The sequence below is a fragment of the Pterocles gutturalis genome, unplaced genomic scaffold (genome assembly GCF_000699245.1).
Source record: "Pterocles gutturalis isolate BGI_N339 unplaced genomic scaffold, ASM69924v1 scaffold42168, whole genome shotgun sequence".
NCBI classification, from domain to species: Eukaryota; Metazoa; Chordata; class Aves; order Pterocliformes; family Pteroclidae; genus Pterocles; species Pterocles gutturalis.
In genome coordinates this window covers 2,151-13,498 of record NW_010121959.1, presented here as the reverse complement: position 1 = coordinate 13,498, position 11,348 = coordinate 2,151, and the positions used below count along the sequence as shown (strand labels likewise).

The 11,348-nt window shown below is 37.6% G+C and overlaps 1 protein-coding gene across 1 annotated transcript in view; it reads right to left on the bottom strand.

The window, feature by feature from the left end:
* Positions 1 to 2,055: 2,055 nt before the first annotated feature.
* The window catches only part of METTL16 (methyltransferase like 16), a gene marked incomplete at its 5' end in the record, with an annotated part of 11,350 nt that continues 2,057 nt past the window's right edge, over positions 2,056 to 11,348 (bottom strand). Inside the window, 7 exons of the mRNA XM_010077389.1 lie at positions 2,056 to 2,708; positions 2,802 to 2,975; positions 3,862 to 3,951; positions 5,754 to 5,823; positions 9,081 to 9,223; positions 9,987 to 10,102; positions 10,763 to 10,903. Coding sequence (XP_010075691.1) covers positions 2,091 to 2,708; positions 2,802 to 2,975; positions 3,862 to 3,951; positions 5,754 to 5,823; positions 9,081 to 9,223; positions 9,987 to 10,102; positions 10,763 to 10,903 — 1,352 coding nt within the window. The remainder of the gene's footprint in view (positions 2,709 to 2,801; positions 2,976 to 3,861; positions 3,952 to 5,753; positions 5,824 to 9,080; positions 9,224 to 9,986; positions 10,103 to 10,762; positions 10,904 to 11,348) is intronic.

Sequence of the window (11,348 nt, the reverse complement as noted above, 5' to 3'; positions counted from 1 at the left end):
AGGGTGGTCTCGCCGCGAAGGGGGTAGGCACGACACCCCGGCCTGGCCGAACGTCTGGTCGGGCTGTACTCCCCTGTCACTTAGAACTCTTCGGGGATTGCTACATCCGCATTGTGAATGTGATGACAGCAATTTACACTAATTACACAGCTTGTAATTACTATTCCTCCCTAACACAGGAGTGGCTTTCTAAGTGCCACACTCACCTTTGTCAAAGCATTTGTACTAAAATAAAATGCCAGGACAACATCTGAACTTCTAAACCAGTCCTCCAAATCACAGACTAGTCATTTTCTTTGTAAAAATGGCTTTGTTTAAGCAACAGTCAGGAGTATACATTATTCATAGTGTACAGGCAAAAGACAGATAATTAATGAAGCAAGGTAATGAAGTCTGCTTCAACAAGACAAGCATGCCACAAGCACACAAGCTTACCTTGTAGAGCTGCTTCATCCTTGAAGGAAGACAGACTGAAATGATAAAGCAGGGAACAGCGCAAAGGACAAACAGCCTTGCTTTGTTTTTAATGGCTCAGCTAATAATCTCTTCAGATTCTAAAAGAGTAAGACTAGGTTTTATCTCTCCCCAGGGACATGAATATCAGAAGCAGTTCTGTGAAAATTCTGCAGCACCCCAAATATGCAAGTCTTTGTCCATCACCTGAAGAAGTGCTAAGAAGCACAATATACAACGGTTAACAATAGAGGGGGAAAATGAAGGCTTTTCTAAGTTGCTTTTAATTTCAACTTAAGAAAAGATACTAATCTTTCCAGAAATATTGACAACTAAGGGTGAACATTCAAAGTGGTTCCAATAGCATGAACACAGGCAGTATTTCATTCTGTCCACCAGGAGCATGTCTTTTATTTCAGGTAACACACACACACACACTCCACTCTCTCAGAAAAACTCCCCATGTTCTGCAGACCTCTACAGAGAAATGGATCACAGCTTGGGAGGCTGTCTTCATGGAAAGCAGTGCCAGTGCTCGTGATCTCAGACACATACACCCAAGGCCCACGTCCCTCAGCCTCTCTTCTCACAGGAACAGGTCATTGGCCTGGAAACACTGGGACAATGTAAACCATTTAAATATTTAATATTTAAACTATTTACAACAGTTTACCACCCAAAACAGCTGTTGGTAAAAAAAGACTAGGGACTCAGGTGTAGAAGCAACAGCCTTTTCTCCAGTTGTCTTCCTTCACAACAACCTAAAGCTTCTGTGCCCATCTTTGTCCTGCATAAGGAATTTCTGGCCCATGAAGATGAGCATGTGCTCTCATTCCTGTCACTAAAGCAATCTCTTAAGACTAAATAGAAGCAAAATAATTCAAGAATACTGCTGTCATTCTAGACAATTATATTTGAATTAGTGTAAGGAATGGTCTCATGGAACAGTCACCATAGGTAAATCTTCTTTTAACCGAGCAGCTCAAAAAGCTTATTTTGTTGTTAAAGTTTACAAAACCAGATGCTAATAGTAGGCTCTTCTGTGTTTCAAAGCCCAAGCACCAGAAAAGTACAAAACGTGTTTTTTGTAAAGCTATTATTTTAATGAATTGACAACTTGGAGGATGTATCCATCTTGCTACTCTGTAGACCAAAGGTTAAATGCATTAAAAGGGAGAGGTATACTTAAATCCTTAGCTGAAGACTCCTCACTGCAGAAAACAATTCCCACAGCAGACTAATAATTTCCTGCATTAGTATTGAAAAAATATGGAAGAAAATATTTCAGTAAAGATTTCTACTTATTAACAATATATAATTCTATCGCACCAGAAAAAAGACCAGAATAAGCAGTTGATACTTGAAACAGTCACAGCATAGACATGTTTCACTTTAACATGTAGTTTCACAACTGCAACACAAAATCTATTATTTCCCCATCACTTCATGTCCAACAAAGTACACTTCATGTACTCCTTTGCAGCTTTGAAAAAGCTAATCAAAATATTAAAGTGGACTTCTACCTTAACTTTTTTTTTTTTTGAGGGGAAAAAACAGGCTAGTAGAAAATTTTAATTCATTAAAAATAGTTTACAAAATTTGAGGATTGACTTACTTTACCAAAGCAAGAAAAAGGGCTAACTAGCAACCAGTCGAAGAATTTGGTTCCGTAAGTATGTGCACAGCTGGTTCATCAAGTCTCTGTTCTGTCCTTCAACCCAGTGCATTTCTACTAATACATCATTTCCTTCTTTCTTCACATTCATTAAACACTTAAAGAGAAAACATCTACTAGTTTCTTTGGGACTTTGTTCTTTTTCAACTGTCAGATTGTTAGCTTCCTCTGAAGGGCAAGGTTCCTCCTTTGTATTACTGGAACCTTTGACAAGTGATGTTTCTGCCTGCTTTGCTTCTGTCTCCTCTTCCTCCATGTGCTCACTGTGTTCTTCTTTGGCAGCAGATTCTTCTGTTAGTTCGTCACCTGCAGCCAAGTGAACAACCCCATCAGGCGCCATAAACCCCGTCTCAGACTCTTCAGTCTTGGGGTTTTCACAGTCTGAATTGTTGCTCACATTCTTCTGGCTGTTTTTTTCCTCTTCCATTGCTTGCAGAATATCTTCAGAAGCTCGAGGAAGTTCGCGTAATTGCCTTATTCTGTCTCGTTTCTTTCTCCTCAAATGAATCCAGGAGTTTTCAATGGCAGTCACAAACAGGCTAACTTCATCTTTTCCACAGGGAACACGTTTATGCTGAACCTGTTGCAGAAAACAGCAGAACTTCATACTATCCTCTCACAGCTATGCTTTCAAGTAGGATGCTGTTTTAACATATAACGCATAATACTGTACCTTCAAATCAGTAAGGATCTTCTCTACCCAGGCTCTAACCACAGCAATAGCTTCTACAGCATCCCAGCCCATAGCTGCAGCTTTGATGGATAACTCATTGACTGTAGAAGCCAAGACCATAAATATAATTGGTTTTCGGGGTTTTTCTAATTTTCTTCTTTTAGAGGGAGGTGACTAGAAGAAGAAATAAAAATAATTACAGTGCTACACAGTTATTAGTGGGATTACTTTTACACTCAGGAGACACAAGAATTAAAAGTATAATGTAAGCCACTAAACAGTCATTGACATGGCCTGTGTTTCACTTCACTCCAAAGAGTTTCAGATCAAAAACAGACAACAGGATCATGCACTTTATGCTAGCCTGATGGACAGGGGGAGTTTACCTCCAGACGTCAGGCAAAAAGCTTCATTAGTTCTTTCAAACTATTATCTCTCTGTGAGCTGAGAAAATGCAGCTGCTCTTGGGAAGAGAGGTCAAGTGCTAATATCCACATTTTGATCTAAGTCCACTGAAGGTTTACTTTCATCTTCTATAAGGTTGGTTATTGTCTATACCTGTCTTACAGTATATGTACATCTGGATCCAAAAAAGCAACTGGCTCACATTAGTTAAGGTGAACAAGCTTCACTTACATTCATGTAGTCAAGTCTGAGCTAGACGTGTTCGTATCTACTTGGTAACTTCATTGTATAGATTCTATAGTTCCCAGAGGGAAGCTTATAGTTCAAATCTACCCCCAAACTTAGCAATTTAGTAGTATTAAAAATATGCCATTTGAAGTATGTTACAAGCAACCCTTACTTTCACTGAAACTCACAAAGTTTCTACACAGGCTTCTTTTTTCCTCCCTAAACATAGGTCACTCACGAATCCCATGGAACAACTGCGAACAGGCTGGCAGCCAGTTAAGAAATCCCACTGTTCATACAGCCCCAGTGCTTCCAGTGTTCCAGTTTGAAGGAGAACAGTTTGTTTCACAGCAGTTATAGCTCATTGGGCCCTTCCTCAAATAAGAGGCACACACAATCACAAGCAAAACAAAATTAAGCTACTTACAGGTACTTGCACATCATCATAGAAACTCCACGCCAGTGCCCACCTCATGGTGCGTCCTTGACAGAATTCAGTATGAGTGACTTTAGGAACCTATGCAAAGAAGCAATACAAAATTTAATTTCATATTAATATAACAACATTGGTTTACTGCACCCATTTTCAAATTTAGAAAAATTACAAAATCAGCATAGAGTTATTTTCTCATGACAGAAATGGAGATTACTTCTGACATCACTCATGGATGTCAGTGACACTTGAAGCTGCCAAGCTTATGCCAAGTGCCAAGCCTGGTACCCATGCCCAGGATTTCCCATCTCCGCCCTGCCACGTCTGTGCCCGTTCAGAGCTCCAAGTTCAGCGACTCACAACACTACCCTTTCTGTGCAGCAATCCAGCACGCATTTGCCTTCTGAGTCTGCAAAAAGCACATCCTTTCTCCTTATTCAGAACCTCTTCCTGTTCCACCTTTGAATACTGAACCCACTGCTGCAGCAAAGGTGAAGGGCTGGGAAGCCAAGCCACTCACCTGTCTGCAGATGGCAGAAATGTGTCCAGAAATACTTCTCTTTGCCCCCCAAAAAATCAAGTCTGAACTTACACTGCCTTTAAATCTAAAACTCATGTTAGTGTAGTCTAGTCTCTCCACACATGGATGCTGTAAGGCATTTATGTATGGTATGGAGAATGTGCTAAATACTAGCAAGGATAAATATCAACCATCCCACCTCTCTCTGAATTATCATCAGCTCCAGAGCATAGACCCCAGATCTGCATAGAAGGAGAGAGAAAAAAATAAAATAAAATCTGCTACTTTTGAGAAATGCCTTCAAAAAGAGAGGAAAATGTGTCTCTATGCTAGAACTTTTCCCACCTTTTGATTTCTAATTCTAACAAAATTTCCAATAAATACAGCAAATGTCAAGACAGTTTGAAGAATGAGTGGACTTTCTAGAACATTTATGCTGCATCCTAACCTGAATCACAACACAGTATGTGCTTGGTTACAATGAACATATTCCCAGCTTTGATACAACAATGATTACAAACCTGAACAAAATTACATTGGTAATTTCAAAACAAAAACAAAAACAAAACACACCACAGCTTTCTATGTAAGTTCACAAGCATTTCTCTCACTTTACTAACATTGAAGTGCAACAGTTCAAGGACAGGAAAGAAAGTCAGATACTTGAAATTTGGTACGTAACTCAGCATCTGCTTTTGCCATTGAGTTTACAGACTCCCTATGGCCTGTAGTTCATCTTTCTGGGAATTGATTTCACCATGCATTCTCTTTCCTTCCACTCTCCACCACATGCAAGGACAGATCTAATAATAATTTTCTCTGTATGGAAATTTGAGAAGACTACGCTTCCTCCAGAAAGCCATAAAAGAAGTCCTTTGCACAGCCTTCTTGCATGAGAATAGTAGCACAAGGTTCAATTTTACCTGGTGCCAGAACTGAACATGAACAAAACAATGCTGCCATTTAAAATAATGTCACAATTTCTTTTACCAACCAAATTGCTACATTTCATGTTAGCTAAGAGGTAACAGAACTAGATTTTTTTTTTTTTTTTTTTTTTTACAACAGGCTATTAAGCATGTTAAGGCTATTTTAAAGCAAAAACCCTGTAAGTTCTAGAATGAACGAAGACATGCTTCTGGACATGATAAAGACAAAAATCTGGAGACAGTATGTGCTACTTATCCATCAGCTTTGAATCTACAATAACTAAATTTCAACTGCTTTGAGTCCTTCCCTAACAAGGAATCACAGCTTCCTCTTGCAAATAAAAACTTAGTAAAATAATTCAATAATAATGCATTGGATCATAGTATATATTATAAGGAACACAGACAGGATATATAGGGACTATACACAAACTCACCCCCTGTATTCGAAGTTCCTCTTTCAATGGTGCTAAACTGCATTTCTTCCCCAACATGCAACTGTACCATCTGCAAACAGCACATAAACAAAGCCTTTTACAAATACAGATCAACCGAAAGTGGCAATTACCAGAAAGAACTAGTTGGATCAGAAACCTGAAAGAACAATAGGAGATTTAAAAATAAAACAACAACAAAAAAATCACACTGAAATAGAGACTAGGATATAGTACAACATGAATCAGAACAGAAAGCCCACAGACTGGATAGATGAATCTTTTCAAGTTTTTAGGAAATATATTAAGTCTATTATTGAAACAGCACCTAAACAACCAAGAATCCTATTTCAAAGAGTGACTTTAGTTATGTGGAAGATGTTACCCCTTACAATAATTTGTTTCAATTTCTCCACTTTCTTTGAAGCATGAATCAGAATAAAAAGGAATATTCAACTATAGCCAAGCATTTGTGCCTTAGAAGACCTATCACTTCTGCTCATTTGTAACTCATTATCTAGGCTTCCATCACCTAATGCATACTTCATGAGGAAGCCAACAAGGGGAAAAAAAGGAAAGAAATTTATTTTCCAAATTCTGGCAGAGCTTATTCTTCCACCCAGCTCCACATCTTCAATATCTCCAAACATTACAGCTCTGTTCTTCATCTAATTTACTATTTGAGCTCTACAACCCTCTCTTCCATACTTTTTTGATGACTGGATCCAAAAAGGTTATTTGTAAATCTAATGTATCGAGGTAAGAAAACTAGAGTTCCCAGTTACCAAGGGACAGTTTCCTCAAGAGTATGTGTCTAAATTGAAAGCAAACACTTTAAATTGCTCACATATACAAATTAAATAGACTGTAAACTAAAAAAAAATAGTATCAGTGGTATTAAATTTACTTCCTGCAGAATGCAACATACAGAATTTCACACAGCAATACTTAAAGTCCAACATTTCTAGCAAAACAAAACCACACATCTTTCCCAAAATTACAAAACTGAACCTCTGACTCCTAGCTGAAGTGCAGATGGGGGTAAATTAGCCAAGATCATCTGTTGGCCCAAGGGAATCTCTACCTACTAACAGTTCATTACTCATGCCCTTTGGTAGGGTTGCCAAACCTTCTCTCTAACAAAATAGGAAAGAGTATTTTAAGTAAGCTGTTCTTTCTCTAACAGATTCTCCAAGGCAGTTTATTCAAAAACATGAACTGAACCATTCAAAACCGTAACAACCCCCCCAACCACACAGAGCTTATTTTTCCTAAATATGATATACAGTTAGCATGTTGGTATGTTCTATGCCTTACGCCACTGATTTATCAGATCAAGAGATATCCTCCTTTTTCCTAAAGGAGCGGTGTTGCCAAGAGGAGCAATACAGGAACAATGCATTCCTCATAATTCCACATCTCCTTTTCAAGGTAGAGATTTCTTGCCTTGAGAGTAACGTCAGTCAGTTCTCTACTACATTTGCCACTCCTTTCAAGGTCTTCAAACAGCAACTTATCAAAAGCAAGTTTCCCCTAGATCCACACACATCATGTAGAATCAGAAAAAATCAGAAGTCATCACAGATGTATCCCCTGCCACTACCCTACAGAAACAATTAAGTCCTAAATGATATACATGTGCTTTCCAGATCATAGTATTTTATACAATACACCACATGCTCCTGTGGAAACTACAGCGGTGGAATAAACCCAGTACAAACCAGAAAGAACATGTCCAAAGGATAAAAATACCCAGTTGCAAGTGAAAGAACATTTTAAAAATATAAATATATACAATCACTTCCTTTCTGACCTGCAAGCCATGATGCCCAAAAGAAAGCTTTCAAAACACCTCTGTCACTTCCTCACCTGCATCCTCAGCCAAGTCTTCTTATGTTTTATGTTAGTGATGAATTTATTAGGGTCACATGGAAGGGGAAGAAACACATCTGCTTAGATTTTTTTTTTCCCCTCATTTTATCACTGACTAAATTTAGAACAACTGTTTCAGCTTATATTTAGTTTTGAAAAACCACTACATTTATTTTAGACATGGATAAGAGCATACACACCTAAAAGCTCATCTGCATCAAGTAGTCTAAAATAACATTTTACCTACAAACTTTGGCAGGAACACCCATCATATTTCAGCATCCTTGCTGGCACAAAAAACATTGTTAAAATTCTCAAAAGTTTAATTCTTCTGGTTTGTAACCATTTCTGAACATCAAAACCTCTATCTTATCACTCTGCCATACTATCTATCCCCTTTTTATATTTTGCAAGATTTGGGGGATGACAGAGAAAGGAAGGACGTTAAATAAAAAAAATTTTAAAAACACTTCACAGTTTATGAAAATGCAACCTCTGCAAACCTTCTCAACTTTTTTTCCTTCAAAGCACTAGAAGACAGAAACACTTCTAACAGAAGCAAATGCAGTTTTGCTTTGTCTTGGTTTTCTAAAAACTGAATATATTCTTCATTTTTTCAGGCCCATTACTAGAAAACAAACCTTCTAAAGAAAAAATTTGATATTAGACAGATGAAGATGAGATTCTAATGCAATGCTCTGCCTAGAAGGGTCTAAACAAAACAAAACACTTCTTGAATGTACAAAAGACAGGCTCTATTTCCTTTGCTTAGGGCACTGATGAAGCTGTGGTAACACACATATAAAATGTTGGCAGCTATATTTTAGAAGGATATTTAAAAAAAAAAAAAAACAAACCCTGAAGGAATCTTCCAGAAGAGCTAGAGGAATAACATATAATACTAGGGGAGGGGAAGTATAATAGTCAAAAAACTGAAGATGTGCCATCTGTTGATCTTGTTCAAAAGAAGGTCTCACTATAGTTTTTATTGCAGCTTATGTTCACCCAAGATAGCATTCAGTACAGCAACGCCCTTTAGCAGACAAAGCTGCAAGTTACCAAAATTCAGACAGGAAAAGATAGAAATTTGTAGGTAATGAACAGATAACTAGACAGTGTCATAAATCCTCCCACCCCAGATGCCCTTAAGAATCAACCCTGACTGTCTTTAGCAAGTTAGGTGTGTTAATTTAACTGTAAGCTGTAACTGTCACTGGTACAGGCTTTTTTTGCCTTCTGCCTTTAAACACTTCCAATGATGAGCTGTAATTGATGCTCAGGAACAACGAATTTTATATAAACTGAATTGAATTACTGATGCGTGTATATCATTAAACAAACCAAACAGCTACTACAGGACCACAGGTACATCCCTTACTTAAAGTATCACTTTGACATGATTTCTGCCAAAGCAGCAGATAAAAGGTGTGGGGTTTTTAACTGGAACAAAGCACTTACCGTAACCTCTTTTTAAGTTGTAGACTATCATGAATAATTCTTTTGACAAATTCTAGTTCTCCCCCCTCAGCCATGATTTCTGTGATCCCTCCTGTATTTACAGAACTGGGAGGAGGTCGCCGTGGATTTCGAGAATTTACTCCCTGGATATAAAAAAAAAGAACATTTGAGATAAACATTTAACAAAATGTTGGGCCGCTTTGTACAGTATTTCCTGCCTCAATCTTTACTGGGTAGCAAGTATCACCACCTCTAGCTATCCTCCCCCAACAGAACCGTAGATAACAGACAAAGATCTCTTCAAAATAAGCATAACCGAGCAAATTCCCAAAATCTCAAAACCCAGGTAAGTTACGTGTCACACACCAGTATCCTGCTAATATTATGTGGTAAGACATGCTGGTTACATGCATCTACACAATTACAATCTACAGTGTTTAATTTAAACACTTAAATCTCTTTTCTACTGCCTTATATTATGGAGTTAAGTTTCTGAGTATATTCAGTGGGTATCGCAAGAACTGTTCTGAGCTGTAGCTGCCTAAATCACTACTGAAATGGAAAATACAGACAGGCATGACGCCAGAAACTAATTCCTCTGTACCACTGTTATACAACAGGCATGTGATTTCAGATTTACTAGCTGTCTACTTTCCAAAATAATTCTCCAAGACAGTAAGAACTTGTGAAAAATTACTACAGGTAATCTTCCGCTTTAGGAAGGGTAACAGTTAAGTTTTTCAAAACTCCTTTGCAGCAGAGGGTGGGAGGGGGAAGATTTAAATGCTGTTTCATAATGATTTGGGATTTTCCACTCAACCTTCCCCAAGGGAAGAGGTTCAATTGTTGTTACCCACCAACTCACTAAATACTGAAGTACAGACAACATTTAGTTTGTTAGCTTACCTTCGCTTCCAATTGGTTGGCAAAAAAGGGGGGGTTGCACATGCAAAAATCATATATGATCTCAGATTCTTCTTTCAGTGCATCCATTAGAAGAGTCTTCTGTGGTACCTTAACCACTAATAGAAAACAGGAATTTGCTTTGCAAGGAATTTCAGATTTTATCTAGCATGCCATTTACATTTCAGCAAGATGGCCCAAGATGACAACATTTTGGTAAAAAGGGTGTTTACAAATTCCAGCAGCACTAAAGTTTTTATTTCAGCGCTGAATAATGGACCTGTTTTTCAGTATACCGAGTTCCTACATAAAATTTTCCAAGCTCATCCACAGACTAAGTCTGGCATACTGCTACTACTACCACAGGTATTATTAGGAACTCATTCAGAAGTGAGGACCAAGGACTCTCTCTTTACAAGATACCTCTATTGTGGCAGTGTCACGCAAATGATCTGAGGGGAGCACTCCAGATCACCTAGCAGGAGAAACAGCACAAACTTTAAGAAATACTTCTTAACAGACAAGTAACAGACAAGGAATATGGAGAGAGAAAAACACCCCAGGGTGAAGTTTAAGTTTCAGATTTTCATAAGGAAGAATAGTTCTCTATCCACACACCACATTCTAGACAAGCTGTGACTTTCTGGCTTAAGCATACATGGACCTTAGTAAACATTCTGCTTCAGTAAAAACAACTGAGCATTTTTTTACATTGATTCTGATATGCCACTGAACACGGCAAAGATATGTCACAACATAAATACCTTATTACATCATACCTTTTATAAGATCAGACAAGTTATTCTGTTCTACATTCTTCTTGGCATAATTGAAGCACATATCATCCACTTCTGTTGCAAGAAAATACCAGCCATTCAAAGTTGCTCCAAGTAATGGGTATATGCAAGACGCCCCTGTCCCTGTATAAGTGCAAAGCCATGAGAAAGGCAAAACAAGTGCCTGGTATTATACACAGTGTGGCTGTTAAATACATACTTTTTACAACAAAAAGAACTAGTTCAAGAAAATGTTAATTACTGATCATCTACTACTCAGTTCTTCAGTTAACTTTATTTTCTTAATTTGAAATACAGCATTGTCAAATATGCACTTCTAATAAAACAAAGTATTCAATAATTTTGAATAAATTTTGTAGTAAATTATCAACTTATTTTTAAGCTTTTTTTTCTATATAACAGTGATTAATTTATATAGTCAAAGCCAAATATTTTCTGGTTTTACTAAAAAAAAACCTATCACAAATATATTTTTCTTCTGCATTTTTCTATTATCTACCATAAATAATCTATTTTGATGCACACAGCAACCACAAAAAAAAAATTCTGTTCCATTAGACTGTCTTTC